Source organism: Medicago truncatula, chromosome 1, assembly GCF_003473485.1.
Source record: "Medicago truncatula cultivar Jemalong A17 chromosome 1, MtrunA17r5.0-ANR, whole genome shotgun sequence".
Classification (NCBI taxonomy): domain Eukaryota; kingdom Viridiplantae; phylum Streptophyta; class Magnoliopsida; order Fabales; family Fabaceae; genus Medicago; species Medicago truncatula.
Window position 1 is genome coordinate 38,014,287 of NC_053042.1, and position 21,022 is coordinate 38,035,308.

Genomic DNA, 21,022 nt, shown 5'->3' on the forward strand with positions numbered 1-21,022 from the left:
AATGAATCAAAAAAATCAATTTTTTCTTATAAATAGGATCAGAAGAAATATTATCATAGCAGTTCTTATAAGAAAAAAGTCAATGCAACACTTATGACTATTTTAACATCATTAGCTATTTTGATTAATCATTAATTATTTTAGAATTTGGGTACGATGAGAATTTTGGTACTATACTTTCTGGATTAAAATGATTATTGCCTAGTACTGAGTAATACCTAAAAAGAAAAGCAGGTTTCTTCCAACACAACAAAGAAAACGACAAAAAATCGAAAAAAGTTATCTTTTTCACCTCCCACATTCCACACTACAAAATCCCTCAAACCCGCTCACTTTCTTCACCAAACAAACGCACTTCTAACCAAACCTGTCTCTTTCTCTGTCTTCTCCAAACCACCATAGATCCCGCTCTCTTGTTTCTTTCATTACATGGTCAACACTTAATGGGACCCGACCCATTCACATTCCCGGCTCATATTTCTTCACTTCAAAAATCGAATCTTTCTACTCAATTTCATAGCCCTTTAGCTTCATCAACTTAGCCTCAGAAAATGCAATCGGATGGGTCTCAATCCGATAACCCGACGACCCACTTTGTTCAGTCTCAGTCTTTTTCAACTTCTTCAGATACAAGAGGGAAACATAGGATACATGCTGAACTTAAACGGTTGGAACAAGAAACAAGGTACCTAGAGGTTGGTACTTCTACTTCTTCTTCATCTTTACCATGTTTTCTAGTTTTGTTCTTTGTGTCATTTTCTTTTTGATTTGTTTTTTTTATCATGTGTTAATGAGTAATAGTAAAATGGGTCATGAAAGTTTTTAACCTTTTCCTTAAAGTTTAGTGCTTTTAGTTTAGTTAATTGATTGCTGGAGTATTCTTCCAGGAGCTAGATGTTTTGTTATGGAAAATTTAAAGTAAACGACAATTTGGGAAATTATGTTGGGAAGAAGTACATGTAATTGGGGTCCATCTTCTATGTACTACTTCAAGTTTAAGGTCACCTTTTGATACTTAAAAGGGTACTTGTGTTTTTTATTAAATATAAGGTCCTCCATAAATATAATCTGCTCAATTTTTTACTCCTGATGTTGCAAATATTTGGTACTTGAATATATCTTCTACTCATAATGTTTAGTACTTGAATATTTAACAGTTATGTAACAGCATATGTTTGTCCATTGATATACTTTTTTTTTAACGAAGTGTTTATCTATTATACTTAGTGAACTATATGTATATTTATCTAGCAATTTTGTCTTTAGAGAGATGTATGAACATTTTGGCCGAGGGTGGAACCGTGTACTATAGTTCATTATATCTATTATGAAAAGTTGAGTCTGATAACGTTTTAAGGAGTCAAATTTATCCATAATCTGGACAAGAGGCTGAATACACCAAGTTGACTAGCAATGTTTTTTCTATGTAAAAAGTTAAGCTACTTGGAAGAAACTCATCATCTATTTCATTTTTGAGTCTTGTATTGATTTTTGTATTGCTAGTGAAGTTGTCTCTATACTTGTTGTAGAGATCAAAAGCGATAAATTTTTTACTTTCATGTTTGTACTAACTTTTATATTTGAAGTAGCTAAATATATATTTTCAGAGTAGTTAAACATGAAAATATACCCAATTATAAAATTAAAAAAAAAAAACTTTTTTTTTTTTTGGGTAGCCAAGGCCACCCCATTGCTATGAGAGGCTTTGTCCCTGGTTCAGGGGTCTTCACTTAGGAAGCTACATTTTACTTTGATTTCTATTATTATGTTGATTAATGTGTCAACTTGTATTGTCAATTTGCTATAACAGCAACATAAGGTTGATGATTTAAATGAATTAACTAAACACATGTCCATTTTTTGCTTTAATTTTCGTCTTTTCTTTCTTGTTACTGTTGAGACTTGATGTTTGACGTTTGGAAAACTTCATCCTGACTTTTGAACAATTTGAGGATGAGTTTTCCTGAGACTTGGTAGTTGCATTATGCTTATTTGGTAGTTACCTATAGAGTGAGCAAAAGAGACTATGCACATTGGATGTGCCATCAAACAAAAAAATGGGCGGCCCGTTGCACTAGCGCTCCTGCATATGCAGGGTCCAGGAAGGGGTCTCACCATTTGGTCTTTTGTACGCAACCTTACCCTATTTTCTACACAAGAGGCTGTTTCCAGGGTCCTATGAAAGATTCAGGGTCCAACAAACACAGCAAAATTTTAATCAGCTTGATCTTATTAAAGATTCAGGGTCTTGATAAATTAGTGTTGGTTGCCATTACTGATAAATGTCTATCCAAACAGAACATGTCATCTAGAATGATGTGACATTACCTGCGTTGGAATATTTAGGGTTTTATCAAACTAAAATCTTACTGCCAATGCCTTTTTTGAGTTCTTGTTCTGCTCGGTTAAGGGTATGCAACTAAGTGATCAGCATTGATGTTTCTCAAATTCCCTGTTAACTTAAACACCAATGGACACGGTATGCAAATAATGTTGCCATAATTTTTCAGTTCCCTCCTCCCTTTGATTAATTCGTAATTTGCCAGCAATGTGTGAAGTTGATTGTTAAGGTGGCCAATTTTAGGTAACTGGCTAATATCAGTATAGAACATAGTATACTGTTCGACAACAATTTCGTGTTGTGAAGTATGCTATCAAGTCCTTACCTAGTTAAGATTATTTAGTACCAATCATGAGGACTGATTATCTGTGGAAGATAGAATGAAGCAAGCATTCATTTCTGAGATATATAGGTTGTTTTTCCAGCAGCCTCTCAAGTCTCAACCATCTAATGAACTTTTTACAGAAAAGCTGATTGTAGTTCTTTAGCATCTCTTTCGATGACTTTAATTATATCGCTTACAGAAAAGCTGATTGTAGTTCTTAGCATCTCTTTTGATGACTTTAATTATATCGCTTAAGAACTTTGCTTATTTTAATATTCACTATAAATTGAATGTAGGAAGAGCTGGAAAAGCTTGAGAGGATGGACAAAGCATCTGCATCGTGTAAAGAGTAAGCTAATAAGCACAGAATATTTCCATAATGTGTGATCAAATTTGGTTTGGATTAAGTTTGAATTTCCGTCTGGTGTTTGTTTTGCCAGGATGCTTAGCAATGTCGAGAAAAGGCCTGACCCATTACTTCCATTGTAAAATCTCTTATGCCAACTTCTAGTGTTTAATGCTAAACAATAAACACATTACCTTTGATAAATTACTTTTGTAACACGAGATATATTTTTTTCTGCTTTGACAGAACAGTTGGTCCCTTAAATCCTATATGGGATAGATGGTTTGAAGGACCCCAAGATTCCAAAGGCTGCTGCAGATGTTGGATTCTCTGAAGATAATTGCCAAATTCTACATTTTTTTTCCCTTTAATTCGAGATTGGTCCTGAAATTTTGTGAGTTTATTTTTTCATGAATTCTTCGTGTGTATATATATTAATTACAGCAAATACATAGTTTTTATATTTCAGATAACAACTTAATTGCTCGTATGATAATTCCAGTCGATGATCATTTAAGAAATGTAAATGGAGGGGTGAGTATCTCAACTGGTTTGAAATAGTTAAGGGTTGAAGGAGTTGGATGAACTAAAGGATCGTAGTTTAAACCCCGGTAGAAGAGAAAATATGAATATAACATCTAATATACTAACACGTCAACATTTTTACACTCATCACATAAAAATGAATGTCATCCTTAGTTTTGAGCAACCTGACCTCGTGCCGGTCCTTTACCGGTTACTCACTGGCAATCCATCCAAGATCATCATGCAGGCCTTCAAGAGGGCACTGTGTGCTTGTAAATGCCATTCATGATCATTGATGCTGTAAAGAGACACTGCATCAGTAATCTCAGCAGGAGTAATAGCATCTTTGTTGTCATGTTTTTTTAGTAAAGATAATGATAATTGTATTTTTGGCATATAGAATTTTATTTTTTAACAATTTCTTTTGGCCTATAGATAATAATCTTTAAATGTGACTTTCTAATACTTGTAATAGAATTTTCTCAAAAAAAAAACTTGCAATAGAAATATCTTGAAGTGAGATATATGGAATGTTTGAAAGATAATTTTACATTGGCAAAACTGAACGATATTCTTTAACTTAATTTAAAACTTCAAACAAATTTTTTTTCATAGTATTTTGTGTCTTAAGTTAGATTTTTATGTTTAGAAGCGTAACAGTTGTATCAAACATCTTTTTTCATCTATCGTCGTATGTTACCAAAAGTATATTACTTGACCATTTAAAAGCGTAAATCATGTATTCAATTAATTAATATATAAATGGAAGGGTTAAATATGTTTTTGGTCTCTATAAATATATTAACTTTTTGTTTTAGTCACTTTAAAATTTAAGTCTCTAAAATTTTCAACCAACAATTTTGGTCTCTATTTTTAAGGAAATTTTTGTATTTTTTAATTAATTTGTGCATAGATGTATAGAATATTGTAAAAGTCACTCAAAAAAATTGAATTTTTTAACAAAAAAAATAAATTAAATATGAATTTTTTACTACCAAAAATATAGAAATTCATATTTAATTCATGTTTTGGTAAAAAAATTCTAATATTTTTTGAGAGATCCTAGTAATAATAATTTTTTATGCAAAAGTATGAATTCTACACATGAGTTTATTTTAAAGCAGGAACCAAAAGTGAAAATGAAATTTTTTTGAAGGACAAAAATTGAAGAAATTTTTTAGAGTGACTAAAACGAAAATTTGACATCTTTATAAAGACCAAAAATATAATTAACCTTAAATTAAATCATAATGACTGCCATGATATTCAATCAATCAACTTCAAAAAAATATTCAATCTACCAAAATTAACATGATGTTTTTTTTCTCTTTATCTAAGATTGTGACATCGTTTAAACAAATAAATCTTAGAGGTTGTTTGAGGTGGTTGCAAGTTTTCGGTCTTAAGATAAATTTGAAAACAAAACATGTTAGAGTAAATTGAAGATAATTGGTTTTTTTTTTTTTTTTTTGTCAAATAACCTAGTCGACATGTATTATGCAGTGTCCCTGCCAACTGAGGTTAAACTCACGGAGATAATTATTTTTTGTACTTTATTTGAAAACAATGTTAATTAAATCTAAAAAAGTCAAGATTTTTTTTTTTATAACTGTTGTTATTTTTGTTTTAACGTTTAACACATTATCATCAGTAGAGTTCGGCCACCACTCTAACCACCCTTTCAATCATTTATGACCACCACTCTTATCACCACTCTGATCATCGCCGATCATGACTTTGATCATTGTCGACCAACACTCTAACAATCGTCGACCACCACTATGACTATCTATAATCACATATCTGGCCACTATAGGCCACCACTTAGACCACATCTAATCGCATATCTGACCACCACTTGAACTACCGTCGATCTCCACTTCGACCACCACTATTGATCACTACTACGCCCAACACTATGACTACCTCCAATTATCACTACTACAACCACTAACAACGACCACTTTGACCAAGGACAATTTAGGTATTATATCATTTAATTTAATTCAAAACGAGTAGAAATATGCCATACTTGTTTTTTGACGTCAAAAGAGTGTAGAAACCTTCTACCAATTCTTCTTCTATGATTTGAGACAAAGTTATTGCAAAAAAACAAAAAATTAACTTTATGGATTAGGGACGGAAGAGGGAAGAAACTTGGTGAGTGAATATTGTAGTTTATATGAGCTGTCTGATAGTTAACTATCACCGAGGATAAAATCATCATTTCAGAATGGATGAAAGCAAATTTTGGGTTCAGAGCAATTTCCTTTCACGGTTACTTTTTCCACCTTACATATTTCTCGTGCACCCTATTTTTTTTTTTATTTTTTTTTTTATGAAAATGCCAATGGAATTTTCGGATTTTATAATCCGAATTTAGTTCCTCTTTGTTTTGGGGTGGAAAAATGAGTTTTTCAGCGATTCGAATTTCATAATCCAAACACCCAAAAAAATTGGGTGAGTTTCTTTTTTTTCTTCTTCTCCAGATTATAGAATCTAAACACCTCTAATCAGCCTTATAATCCGAACTGTATCGGCACAAATTACGAGCATGTTTGTAATATGGGAGTTCAGATCTGCTCCATTATTTGATTCTTCCAGTTTCCCAGTCCCTTGCTTAGATATGTGACACGTGGCATGGAAATAATCAATGGTTGAAATTAAGAAAGAAAATTCTCCCAGTCCCTTGCTTAGATATGTGACACGTGGCATGGAAATAATCAATGGTTGAAATTAAGAAAGAAAATTCAACCTTTCATTTGTTCCCATTCTTCTCAGTCGTACCATCTCTTCTTCTTCTTCCTCTCCCTCTCACATTTTCTGCTTCCCTCGCACGACTTAAGGACTGCCATGAAGATCAAGCACTCTACCGTGATCCGCCGCCACCGTGTCTTTGTTCTTATTACTCATAAAACATCTGAAAGAAAAAACACCAGAGACACTCCAAGAGAGATGTAGCTCATGAAAACTACAATTTTCACACCATCTCTGCTTGTCGTCTTCATCGTCGTCATATCACAGCCACCATGCGACCACCGCGAGAGACTAATGATTTTGCTTGTTATCACCACCGTTGCATCACAAATTTAATTTATGGTGGAATTAGCTTCTCAAGTCCCATTGCATATTCCCTTTTCTCAATTTAGGGTGAAAATATCAATTCAAACCATAAAAATAACGATACAGACATACAATGTCGGCGACTCTCGGTGGAATGATGGGTCGTCGCAGCGACGATGAAGCAGGTAAGGGTAGCAGAAAACGTGACAGGGAGAAGAAGTAGAAGAGGACTGGAAGGTTGATTTTATTTTTTAATCTCAGCCGTTGATTTTGTATATGCCACTTGTCATACATCTAAGCAAGGGATTGGGAAACTGGAGGAGATAACTACTGGAGCAGATCCAGACTCGTAATATGGATAACAAATTTAAGGAAAATATTAATCAAGGTGATAATTAAATCCATCAAATCCATATCCATTGATTCATCCTTTATAAAATCTATTCTTCAAACAATTTATTTTTAATAGATTAGATTCAATTCATCTATTTAAAAATATGGATGGATCCATCCATCCAACTTATTTTAAAGATCCAATGTATCATTTTTTTTGTTATTTATTTTTTATCCAATTAAAATATAAAAAAAACAAACAAATGAAAAAAATTAAAAGCTGAGTTTATTTCTTCACTCAATTAAAAACTGAACCCTAAGGCTTTGTTTGGGAGTTTGGAGGGGAAGGAAAGGAAAGATTTTGAGGGGTGCAAAATATGAGAAAAAATAGAGAAATCTTTCAAAAAATTTAAAAGAGTAGTTTTTTAGAGAATGATAAATTAATGCATATGATTACTTTATTTTTAATTTTAAAAATATTATAACAACATAAATTAAATTTAAAGAATTCTTATTAACCCTCCAAAACCCCCCTCCAATACAATTTTTTAGTTCCTCCAAATGAGGAAGGTTTTGTATTATGAAGAAAAGTTAACCCCCCAAAGCCCTCATCTTTCATTTTCCTCTATTTCTTCCACTTACTTATTCCTTTTTTCCCAAGCCTTCTCCTCCCTTCCCCTCCAAACTCGCAAACAAAGCCTAAGATTTATTTCCCCCCAAACTCCTCTTCAAAGAAATTCAGAATGACACCCTTGTCAAAATCTCACCACGGCGTCTCTAGATTTCGAATCACACCATGAATCTGTAGCAATTCTGTTCTTCACTCGTCAGTCCTCACTGATTCGAATTCTCTGATTCTGTAAAGGTGAGATTTTAGCATTTTTTGAAACGGGTTTTTTGTATTTTAGTGTTTTCTGAAATGGGTTTCTAAGATTGTAGTTGTTTGTGAATGTTTAACAATTGATTTTTGTAAATGTGAGATTGTTGTGTTTTCTTAGTGTTTGTTTGATTCTTGTTTTGTTTTATGATTTACACTTGATTTATTCAGCTGGGTTATAATGTTTAATCATTCTGATGTTGATTTTGAAGTGAAATTTGGCCTTAGAAAGCATAGAAAATGGATAATAATGTATTTGTCTCATATCACATGTTAATGATAAGCCATTCTGAATTTCAATACGCATTATTCATGGTATTCATTAGCCAACTTGTGAAAATGATAAGCATTAGTTTGTTATGTGGCGCTGTTAAGCCTATTAGAAAATCTTTAAATAGCGCTTAATTTCCTAGGAGTATCTTTGAACATTGTAACTGTGTGTGAATAGAGTATTTGTTTAAAAAGCTAGTGTTTAACAATCTCATAGTTTAACGTGAGAATTTTTTAGGATCTGTTTGGATAAACAAATTAAAAAGCTATTGTTTAACAATCTCATAGTTAATTTGAGAATTTTTTATGTTAGCTATAAGTTGTTTTCATAAGCTCTTCTCAAAAGCTTATGGAAAATAGCTTATTGATATATCATAAGTAGTTTTCATAAGTTCTCCCAAACGCACTGTCAAGTGCTTATACCAGTAGTTAAGCTCAGAAAAACACCACTTCTGTAGTAGTTCAGTAGTAAAAGCATGCCTTAAAGGGTGTCTCTATGTACTTTTCTAGGTGTGTTTTAATAAACAATTGATAAAGATAAGTTGTTTTTCATAAAAAATTATTCGTTTTGATATTTTATATGCCTTAAAGGGTGTCTTTATGTACTTCTCTAGGTGTGTTTTTTAAGGTGTCTTTATGCCTTAGTGGTTTACTTGTTCATACATTTTGTTGAGATCCTTTTCACTTTTATTTGATACGTGTTGTGAGTACTGAGGAGTATTTGATATGATTTGGTAAGATTGGAAACAATGCATATTTCTCTTGAAGTAGTAATATAAGTGATTTTTCAAAGCTTGAGATCAGATTGGGTATTGTTTTGTATGATTCGTGGAGATTTTAACATAGTAGCTTTGCTGGACGCAATTTTTTTGGACACTTCATATACACTAACATATTGTTTTTCTTAATAACTTTATACCAATTAATATATGGGAATGCCACAATGATTAAATAAATAATACCATTTTACGACATCTATAATAACTCAAGTTAATTTTGAAATATTTATTTTCTCTATTATTTTATGTTTTGATATTATTTTGTTAATTTTAAAGAAATGTATTATAAGCATGTCATGTCCTATATTGAACGGGTTTATTTTGCAGTCATTGAAGAGGGGCACAAAACGAAGATGAAGACTCCGAGCAAGAAAAACAACAGAACTGAAGACGAAGAGGGTGAAACCAATGGAAGCGGTCCATATATGTCCGAAAGCAATGTAGCTGATCTGCCTTTGATCAAAAGCAATAAAAGTGGAGATGGCGAGCTAGGCAAAAAGAAAAAGAAAAAGAAGAAACTGAGTGAAGAGAGCAATCATAAGAAGTATAATGAGTTCGATAGCAATGAATGTGAAGATGATGACCAAGGAAAGAAGATGAAAAAGAAGCGGAAGCTAATTGAAACAGTGCATTTTGTTGCAAGAAGTGGTATGAGCAATTAACATCACCAATGGTTGCTAGTGGTGATTGGTGTGATACGGATGACTTCCGCTTGATAAACGCTTTATATGCTTTGGATGCTTGCTGCATGGAGGAGGTAGACTGGGACAATCTACTTGAGCATAGGTCTGGTGATGTGTGCTGGAAACGATGGGAACAAATGATCCACCATATCGGGGAGCATGCAGCCAAGTCATTCATTGAGCAGGTTGAAGTTCTGGCAAAGAGATTCTGCCCTAACCTGTTGGAAGATAGAGAGGCCTTTGACAACAAACCTGTGATTTGTTGAGGTTTCTAACCTTTAACGTGGTTTTCCAGAGGATGAAATGATTTTGGTAAACCAGAATGTATTATGCTATGATGAGTATGGTGTTTTTTGTTGTAATGAAATCTTAAGTAGTAACCTTGTTCTTTTAAGTAGTAGTAACTTAAGTTAAACTTGTTTTGATTAAAGGCTGGTTTTGATTTTGGCCTGTTAGACCTACTAATTCTATCGTGAACTTGAGAAAGTTAGATGTTTCAGGTGAAAAATCAGAGCTGAAGTTCACAATCTCAGACCTGAAACATCTTTGCACGAATGTCCTGGGTGGTTGGCCGTTTTGATTGAAAATTTTACTTGACCTAAAGTCCTAAACCAAATATGTTTCAAATATGAGAAATGCTAATGTGCACAGAAAAATAATCGTGCAAATCCCACAAATGGTTTATTTTCTATCCTTTTAATTTCTATTTCTTGTTATCACTCTAGTGGCTTCTATCACGGTGCTCACCAACCTCTCTATCACATGACTACAAGATTTTTGCTTGGTTTCTCTATTTACGTCTTTTTCTTTAGTTTTGTTCTGAAGAGCAACCATGAAGGGTCTTTTTAATAATTAATTATGTCAAAAAATTAATTAATTATGTAAAAAAAGAAATGCACAAGCGGCGGTTCTATTTGATATTCTGACATTTGAAGAACAATAAATTACAAGGAGTTGAAAAATCAAAATTCATTTTGTTTTATACGTTCGTTAGTTAAATTTGTGCGAATAATTTGTGGCGTCATTTAGCCACTTCATTTGTTGTTTTTTCTTTGCCTTTTGGGATTAGCTATAGAGAAATGATATTTGTACAACCATTTTTAATAATTTTTTAACAACTTTATCTCTCATACTCACATTATCTTCTTATTCTCTCTTCCTTTTTCTTTATCTATTATTTTTGACCAATCAAAAAATAGAAAATTAAAGTTGTACCAAAGAGTTGTACATATATCACTACTCTTGGCTATATGTGCTCCCTCCAATGGAGCTAATTATATTCGAGGTATTATCTGACATTAAATGTAGACACATCTCTTGTATATGATTCAAATTTTCGTTTAACATATTGAAAAAAATTGAGAAATGATATTTGTATAATTATTTTGTGATAATTTTTGGACAACTTTCTTTTATACACGTCGTGTGCCTACTCTCTCTTCATTTTTCCCTCTATTATTTTTAACCAATAAAAAATATTATCACAAAAATTATCAAAAAGTAACTGTACAAATATCACTACGTTAAAAGTAGTCCCATTCAACAAGATCCAACCTAGGTAGGTGGTTAAAGTGTTATAAAGTGATCTATCCTATAATTATATATTGACTACTTTTTTATAAATTAATTTTATTGTTAATATATTATAATGAATTAACATAACAGTAATATTTAATTTGAATATATTTTTAACTAGTCAAAAATATATATAACATTTATTACTATTACCAAAATTAATCTTATTAGGTATATATAAATAGATAGAACTAGAGGTAGACACAATATAGATTTAACTACTTAGATTTTCTTAGAAAAAAAAAATTGGTTTGTAATGGCAACTTCCTTAACAATGATGGTGAAAATGGCATTGTTGCATATTGTTATTGTCGGTGCTTTGGTGGGAAACACCCAAGGAATTGAAACCGCGCAAGGAATTAAGAATGAAATAAAATATCCATATTCAACTCCTGTTGATTTTGAGGTACAAGCATCTAAATGTTGTGTGTGGGAGCCCATTTGTTGTCGTATAGGACTTAGAAATTTGAGGACTTAGAAATATGTAGTTCTTAATGTAATAATCAATCCATTTGGATTTGAAGGAAGAGTATTCCAAAATATGTAATAAATCCATTTAGGAGATTAAATGGAAAGTTCTATATTTTCTTTGCTAATGTTACCATCTTAATTTGGTCTTTATTCATTTTACAATTTTTTAACATATCACTAATAAACCCATGCTACTTGTGTTTTGTGCTATGGTGTGTTTTCGATGGAGCGGAGGTTAAGAGGTGGTGGAAGCTGTATGCGCATTAGTTTAAGAGAGTGTGGCTCAACTATGGTGATAAGAAGAGGTTGTTTGTTCCATGAGTGTTTTTGTTGGGGTGAGTAGTGACGATAGATGGTTATGAACATCGTTTTCAATGGTTGTTTGTGACGGAGTCTGATTTTGGTAGTGAGGTTTTATTTTGGTGGTTATTGTCCTCATAGGTGTTGAAGACATGTGTGTTTGAGGTGTTGTGCGTATGAATGTCTTTTATGATGTTTATTTTTAGGTGTTTTGTCTATATACAACGTTTTTAATTTGTAGTTTCTAATTCGTTGGTCTCTATTTGTCTTGAGCAGGGATCTGATTGTTTAATAAATTTTGTTGTTAAAGAAAAAAAATCATGTTGTTTGTGGATTATAGATGTCTATAACCATCCATATTCAATATATTTAGCATTAGTCATATGATCATGAGACACACTCATATAACTTTATGGTTCAAATGACAATTGATTATTGAACCCTAAGATAATATAATAGGTTTTGAAGTGAATTTTAATTATTATTATATATTGAACTAGTATGCAAACCCGTGTCAAGCACGGGCTAGAATTTCGTGATATTTAAAATATTAAGTAAAGATTTAATATCATTCTCATTTGTCTGGTTGTTCTCTGTGCAATGGGTCAATCCATGTCAGTGTTGGCTCCCTCGTAAGGCCCAACATTGGTATCATAGCTTAGATTGACTCTGTGGAGAAGCAAAATTGGTTTATGGTGGTAGATCTCATATGCAGAGAGTCTCGTACTTGAGGGAGAAATGTTAATGTGTCAAGTGCGAGTTAAAGTCACATTGGATGTAAGAGTAGATGTTGAGTAACATATAAGTGTTATGATCCATATACCTAATTTCACAAGGTTTGGGGTGAAGATGTGTTGTCAATCTCACGTGTATTGTTCTCTTTGTTTAATGTGATTATCAAACTCGATGCAGAATCTCCCGAAAGTCACAAATAAATTGTCTTTTAATTTTTGGATGTCGTTTGTTTGTATTTTTTATCTTAAAATTTAGTTTTTAAATGTCATTGTTTTTCATCTGAATTTTTTTCATTCAACCTCTATTAATTTAAATTCATCAACTTTTGGACTTTGGCGGCAAGTGGCAATGGAAAATTGCAGATGTGTTATGCTGAGTTCACAAAATACATGTTTATTAGAGATTTAAAATTATGTGGCATTTCTTAATTGAATCAATTTTTTTGTAAAATAATTATCCAAAAATCTCCAACTCTTTTAACAAACTCATAAAATCACCGATAATTCACACTACTCTCTATACTCTCACGAACATAACGCACAATAATTATTTTTTCTCTTATCTTCTCTCATGTTCAAATTCCATTTTCAAATCCGTTACTTTTCCTTCTAATTTCTTTTTTGTCTTCACATAAAAGAAAGGAATATAAAACTCTCTTCATGAAACAATCACCAACCAACCTTCTGGAACATGGTGTTCCTCCGCTTGACCTTATTTTACTATGTAACGTGATTACGAACACGAATAGTTGGTCACTTGGTTAAGAAATATTAGTGTGTCTAGTGTGAGTTAAAGTTCTATGTTAGGATGGGATATATGGTAAATTTTAAACAGCATATAAGTGAGATGACATATATATCTGATGCCTTAAGGTTTAGGACAAAGATTTGATATTAGTCAGACATGTGTGGTTTTTCTTAGTCTAATATGGTGATCAAACTTAGACTATGATCCCTCGAAGATTCTAAAATTAGGATGAAGTGTTATGTCAACTTTTGGATGTCATTTGTTTAATTTTTCTTTATCATAAATTTTAGTTGTTGGATGTCACTCTCTTACATTTTTTTTTTGTTCAACTTTCATCATTTCAAATTCTTTGACTTTTGTCTTTGGTGGAATCTGAAATGGAAAAAAAGATGTATTATGTTAAGTTGACAAAATATATACTTAGCAGAAATTTAAAAATGAAGTGTATTTTTTAATTGAGTCTAATTTTTTGGTAAATAAACTCCAAATTCTTCAACAAACCAACAAATTACCATTAACTCACTCTATTTCCTATACTCTCATGGTTAAAATACACACTCCTTTTTTTTTCCTTACCATTTCTTTCATGTCAAAATTTCTTTTTAAAATACACCCGCCTTTTTTTTTTTATCATGTTATGCATCAATCTGACCTTATATGACCATGTCACCATCATTCAGATGCAGAGTCGTCGCACACTTCAGAGAGAGATATTAATGTCTCATATGTAATTAAAGTTTCACATTGGATAAAAAGGTAGATGATGAGAAAAATATAAGTGAAATGACCCATATACCTAATGCCTTTAGATTTTGAATAAAAATATGGTGTGAATCTCACTTTTATGGTTGACTTTACCCTACTGTGATTATACAACCCTGTTTCAACTCCCCCGGGAGTCTAAACATTATGATGGGTGGTTTTGTTAGTTTTGGATATCTTTTGTTTATTTATTTTTTAAATTTTATTTTTTGGATGTCATTCGTTTTGATGTTATTTTTTTTATTCAACATCTATTATTTTAAATTACTTAACTTTTGATCTTTGGTGGGATCTGACAATGGAAAATTGTAGATTTGTTATGCTGAATTGACAAAATACATGTCCATTACACATTTTAAGTTAATATGTAGTGTCGCTCTCACTTGTGTGATTGCTCTTAACCTAATATGATGATTCAACTTAGTGTAGACATCCTTTGTGGTCCCAACAATATAAAGAATAATTTTATTAATGTTTGAATGTCATTTGTTTTTTTTTTAAATATTGAAATTTAGTTTTTGGATCTCATTCTCTTTCATGCTGTTTTTTTTATTCAATCTTTATTATTTGAAAATGTGTTATGCTAAGTTGACAAAATACATGTTTATTATACATTTAAAGTGATGTGATATTTTTATAATTAAGTCTAAATTTTTGTTAATGTAGTTACCCAAAAATCTTCAAATCCTTCAACAAACTCATATAATTACTCACAACCCAGCCTATTCCATTTACTCTAATGGTCAAAACACACTACATATATTTCCCTTATCGTTTCTCTCATGTTCAAATTCCTTTTTCATATTCATTCTTTTTCTTCTATTTTCATTTCTCTCTTCCCATCAAAGAAATGAACTTAAATCTCCATTCATGAAACCACTTAAACTAACCTATTTAACATGTTGTGATTCTATTTAACCTGATTTGACTATATCACATAATTACAGACACAAATAGTCGCACACTTGATTAAGATTTGTCAAGTGTGAGTTACCACTCTACATTGGATGGATGAGTATATTTTGAAAAAACATATAAGTGAGATGACTCATATGTCTAATGCCTTAAGGTTTTATCTGAAGATGCGGTGTTAATCTCACTTGTATAGTTGATATTGGCCTACTATATAATTATCCAGCTCAGTCTAGGCCCACTCAGGAGTCCTAGAATTATCCCAACATTATGATAAACTATTGACTATTACTTTTCCCACCCTATGACCTTCTCCCGCGCCCTATAATTTTTCCAAAAATGCCCTTGTGCATTCCGGATTTTAAAATCCGGATTCATGTTTACTATTTCGGATTTTATAATCCGGACAATTATTATGTATAATCAGTCATCAGACTCTCTCAAATTTTAACAGTTTTGAGTTTTGCTTTTTAAAAACAACAAAAAAACTAAGTAAAAAATGCTTAAAACCTGTCAAATAAAATCATAAAAAATATAAAAATAGCACCAAAAAATTCTAAAAATCAAATAAAACTAATGCAAATTTTTTTGGATTTTTCTAAGAATATGAAAAATGGGTCTACACGATTGAATTTTGGATTTTTGATTTTCTGGGGAAGTTTCGGAGCAAACCAATCAAGTAGCCCGAAAATTCGATTTTTGACTAAGAACATGTAACAATGACCCAAAAACGGAAGGATAGGAGTTAGGAAGATTAATATTGTCCCTAAAATGGCTATCCATGTTACAAACATGTTTAGAATTTGTGCTGATACAGTTCGGATTATATAATTCGAACTGTTTACCTTGAAAAAGGGTGTTTAGGGGGTTTCCGGATTATGTAATCCGGAAACATCATCTAACACGCCCTATTTTTTGAAGTTTCCGGATTACAAAATCCGGAAAAAACCCGCAACTCCATTTTTCACCCTATAACAAAGGAAAACACCATTCCGGATTATGAAATCCGGAAACTCAAGGGTATTTTTGGAAAAAAAAAGGGCGCGCGAGGAAACCCACTGGGTGGGAAAAGTAATAGTCTAAACTATTTTGTTAGTTTGTGGATATCATTTGTTTAAATTTCTCATCTTAAATTTTAGTTATTGGATTTCATCTATCAACCAAGACCACGTCAAGTGAAAATGGGAGGACGTCACTTTTGAGATTATGAGCATATCAGAGTATAACAATATGAACTACCTAACTCCATGATTATCGTACATGATTAATTAAATAGATCAAAATATTTTTAGGGATTTAAAGAGATCAAATTAGTTGTTGCAATAACAAGCATGAAAAATGTAACAAATAGAGAAAATATAGGTTTAACGAAACTTTTGAAAATAAGAACGTTGAATTGAAAGTGGTGTGGAAGTTTTGAGAGTATCAAATTAAGCTCCTTGATTATATCTTCATCATTCCTATGTTAAGCCATTAGATCTGAAGAGTATCAAAAAGTAAATTTGTGAATTTGGGCAACATATAATGGTGATAAAAAAAACAGTGAATTAGAAAATGGGAAAAAAAATGAGTAATAAAATTGTTTCAATAAAATAGAAGATAGATTTTAAGAAGAATTTCGAAGTTTTCATATAAATTTCAAAATGACATGAAAATATTGAGACTAAAAACAATATTTATAACAAAAAGAAGCAAGTAGTCAAATCAATTACCCTTAATTTAATAGTGTAATTGCATTAGATTAAATGGTAAAAATGAAGATCTATTTTGGTCCCTGACAAAAATGTGTAGGGATCAAATTAGTCATACGCAAATAAAAAGACTGATTTAATGTGTCTTACAAAATCTAATAGAGATAATATAGTCATTGAATCAATTTCCATAGTTGAATCTTTCACGTATATTGTTAATTTAACTAAGTGGCGTTAAAAGTGTTAGTTAAGTGCTCCCTTTAAATTTTGCCTTGCAAAATTTGTTAAATGCATTTTTGTTGTTATTATTTTAAGTTTCTTCCAAAATCAATGTTCAGCAGGTAAATTATTACATCGATCATACATTTATATCGATGAGAAGTTTACTTATATCTATGGGTTTTGTGATATCGTTCGGTTATAAGAAAAACACTTATTTGATCTAAAATTTAAAATACTGACAGTTCGATTCGGTTAAAATGATTCATTTAAGAAAATCTGAACAGATTCACTTTCATGCAGTTTAAATACGACCGTTTTTTGGTTGGTCCAATTTATAATTAAAACAAATTCATGGTTACAATGTAGTTATATCTCGTGATTCTCTGTAACGTACTCATCAGACCGTAGAGCCAAAAGTTACACTATTTATAGTGGAAAATTACAAACCGATATTGCTAATGTACATTGCACCACTACATTTTAATAATTTGATTAACAAATTAGAGGAATAATTGATGGATGATAGTAAATGAGTTGCATATATATTAAAAAAAAATTTGCACAAATTTTGTTATGCAGTATAGAAATATTTCAGAATGCAATAAAAAAAATAAATGTTGAGATTTTAAAATTGAAAGACTCATTAAAATTATTGATCATCATATTTGATTGTTTGTTAATTGAAGTTTTTTTATTATTATATATTGAATAGTTAAATTGATATTGCCGCAATTTGCTTCTTCCATGTGATTGTAGACCGAAGGAAATAGATTATTGGTTCAACAATTAAACCCAATGAAAACTTTCAAACTATGTCAAGGATCTCAAAGTGAATTCTAACATTGTTTGTATTTAAAATAATATACTCGTGTGACAAAAAAGAGAGAGAAATCATATTTTTTTTATTTTTTTTTGGTCAGGAAAATCATATTTTTAGTCTCTATATAACTGATTTTCTTTTATTTGTGGTTCCAATTAAAAAAATCATAGGTTTTAGTCGCTACAAATTATTTTGCAAGGAGTTTTAGTCTATGTTGTTAAAAACAAGTCGACATATGTCTTGGATTAAATATGAATTTTTTAAATGTCAAAAACTTAAGATATAAAAGTAACGAATCAGAATCTACCCGGCTCATTTCTTGGACCATGTACCTCAATTTGGATCAATTGGTGGCTTCTTAAAAAGTATTTATTGTGGTCTTAATTTGATTTGGCTTTCATGCGTCTGGTTCATTTGACGCGAAAGAAATTCAAAAGTTTTTAATCAAAAGGGGGATTCTCTTCAACATCATTTTGAGAAAATTAAGCTTCAATTTTTCTGATAGCCGAAGACAAATCAACCAAATTTTGTTTATAACTATCATTTATGGTGGTTTAATTCTCTTTCGTGCTTGGGTGTTACTATTTAGTTTTGTTTGTTCTTTAAAAAGCTAGTATTTTGGCTTTTTTTTTTGTTTAAACTTATGGATCTTTAATCTAGCTGCTTCTTCTCTCTCTTAGTATTTCCTGGCACTCCTTGTGCACGATCGATAGGAACTTCAATTAATATTTCATTTTTGCTTCTAGAAACATATTTTAGCTTTTTATCTACAATCAATCTGAGCAAACAATTATGAGTACAAATTGTTAACTCAGAACAATAGCATTGAAGGGGAAAAATATTTCTTGTTTTTATTTTTTTTGTATATACAGCAGAGCCCTCTATTGGGTATATATACATGAACGTAATAAATAGCATTTAACCTATACATGTTGACTAAAAGCTATATATGACAAGAAAATAAAATAGCCTATGAATCAGGGATTAACACTGATGTGTATCTCCTAAATATTGACTAATTACATAAGAGACAACTCATGCCAACACTCCCCCTCAAGTTGGTGAGTAGATATTTCTAATACCCAACTTGTCTAGTGAGTTGTGAAAGACTTTACTAGAGACAGCTTTTGTTAACATATCTGCTAGTTGATCTTCAGATCTCACAAATGGAAATTTGATGATCTTTTCCTCAAGATTTTGTTTGATAAAATGTCTATCCACCTCAATATGCTTAGTACGATCATGTTGAACAGGATTATGCGAGATTTCGATTGCTGCCTTGTTATCACAGAATAGTTTCATCTCCATTCTTGGTTCAACACCAATCTCAGTCAACAACCTTTTTAACCATAGCAATTCACAAAGGCCCTTAGACATTCCTCGGAACTCTACTTCTGCACTAGATAGAGCCACAACCTTTTGCTTTTTACTTCTCCATGTAACTAGATTACCCCCAACAAAGGTGAAGTACCCGGACGTGGATTTTCTGTCTGATAGACTACCCGCCCAATCTGCATCGGTATACCCTTCCACATTTAGATGATTATTCTTGCAAAACATAAGTCCTCTACCAGGAGCATATTTTAAATAACGGAGTATCCTAATCACCGCATCCATATGAACTTCACTTGGATTCTGCATATATTGACTTACAACGCTTACTGCATATGCTATATCAGGACGAGTGTGCGACAAATAAATTAATTTTCCTACCAACTTCTGGTATTGTTCTTTATTTGTTGGTGCTGAATCACTATCTCCTCCTAATTTTTGGTTTTGGATGGTTGGTGTATCAACTGGCTTACAATCAAGCATTCCAACTTCAAATAATAAATCCAATACATATTTCCTTTGAGAAATGAATATACCTTCATTTGATCTGGCTACTTCTATTCCAAGAAAGTATTTTAGCCCTCCAAGGTTTTTCATTTCGAATTCAGTTCCAAGTTGTCTTTGAATTTTGGTGATCTCCTCTGTATCATCACCAGTAATAATCATATCATCAACATAGATTATTAACACAGTTACCTTTCCTTTTTGATGCTTCAAGAAAAGTGTATGATCAGAATTGCTTTGTTGGAACCCATATTTTTTCATGGCCATGCTAAACCGACCAAACCAAGCACGTGGTGATTGTTTCAATCCATATAGAGCTCGTTGCAGCCTGCATACAGTCCTATCACCAGATGGCACGGTATAGCCGGGTGGAATGTCCATATACACTTCTTCCTCAAGGTCACCATGAAGAAAGGCGTTCTTCACATCAAATTGGTGTAATGGCCAATCTAAATTTGCAGCAAGGGATAACAAAACTCTAATTGTATTTAACTTTGCTACTGGTGAAAAAGTCTCTTGATAGTCTACACCATAAGTTTGTGTATATCCCTTGGCCACCAATCTTGCCTTGTACCTCTCTACAGACCCATCTACCTTGTACTTCACAGAAAACACCCACTTGCAACCTACAGTTTTTTTTCCATTAGGCAACTGGACTAGATTCCATGTGTTATTCTTTAGTAATGCTTCCATCTCTTCTTGAATTGCTAGGGACCAGTTTGGATCAGATAATGCCTCATTCACGCCAACTGGAATATGACAAGAGGACAACTTGTGTGCAAAGGCCTTTAGAGGTTCAGAGAGCCTCTCCATGGTAACATAATTAGCAATTGGATACCTGCGACCCTTCTCTCCAATGTCTGGTGAATACCGATCAGGGGGTTTACCCCTATTACACCTGTATGGTAATTGATAACCAATAGTAGCAGTATCTATATTATTATCACCAGCTAGTTTAGTAGGACTTACCTCATGGACATCCTCGGGAGTGTCATTGCTGCGTGCGCACGAGAGAGGGGTATTGCTAACACATCTTCCATCAATAGCTCCATTATTCACGTCGTTAACATCATGACCAGCCACATCCGCATAAATTATATCATTATTATCTACAAAAGCTACATCGTTATCCTTGGCTACATCCACCAAGGCATCATGCTCAATATTATTTGTACCATCACTCCCACTTTCATTAGTACTCACATCATTCATCAATGTAGTGTGACCAACATCCTTAGTTTCTTGACAATCCCACCACTTCAGGTCTTTACTCCCTATCTCCCCCTGAAGATGAGAAGTGATGGGTAAGGAAGAGAAGTAATATTCAGATTCTAGGAAAGTTGCATCCATCGTGGTGTAATAGCGTTTTGTGGTTGGATCATAGCAGCGATAGCCTTTTGTGTTAGTGG

The 21,022-nt window shown here is 32.2% G+C and overlaps 1 protein-coding gene and 1 long non-coding RNA gene across 4 annotated transcripts; both read left to right on the forward strand.

The window, feature by feature from the left end:
• Positions 1-251: 251 nt before the first annotated feature.
• LOC25484477 (guanine nucleotide-binding protein subunit gamma 2) lies at positions 252-3,508 on the forward strand. 3 transcript variants are annotated; one of them, XM_024781196.2, is made up of 4 exons: positions 252-685; positions 2,963-3,015; positions 3,107-3,151; positions 3,264-3,508. In XM_024781196.2, exons 1-4 carry the CDS (start codon positions 552-554, stop codon positions 3,344-3,346), a joined length of 315 nt encoding a protein of 104 aa, XP_024636964.1. In that variant the 5' UTR covers positions 252-551; the 3' UTR covers positions 3,347-3,508. The 3 variants fall into 3 exon arrangements, with proteins under 3 accessions (XP_024636964.1, XP_013468770.1, XP_013468771.2); XM_013613316.3 differs by having other exon boundaries at positions 270-695; XM_013613317.3 differs by having other exon boundaries at positions 279-695; positions 3,259-3,508.
• Positions 3,509-7,446: 3,938 nt separating this feature from the next.
• Positions 7,447-10,097, forward strand: LOC112417146 (uncharacterized). Its single transcript, XR_003007679.2, has 2 exons — positions 7,447-7,798; positions 9,187-10,097. It is a non-coding gene; the product is annotated as an uncharacterized lncRNA (long non-coding RNA).
• The last annotated feature ends 10,925 nt before the right edge of the window (positions 10,098-21,022 follow it).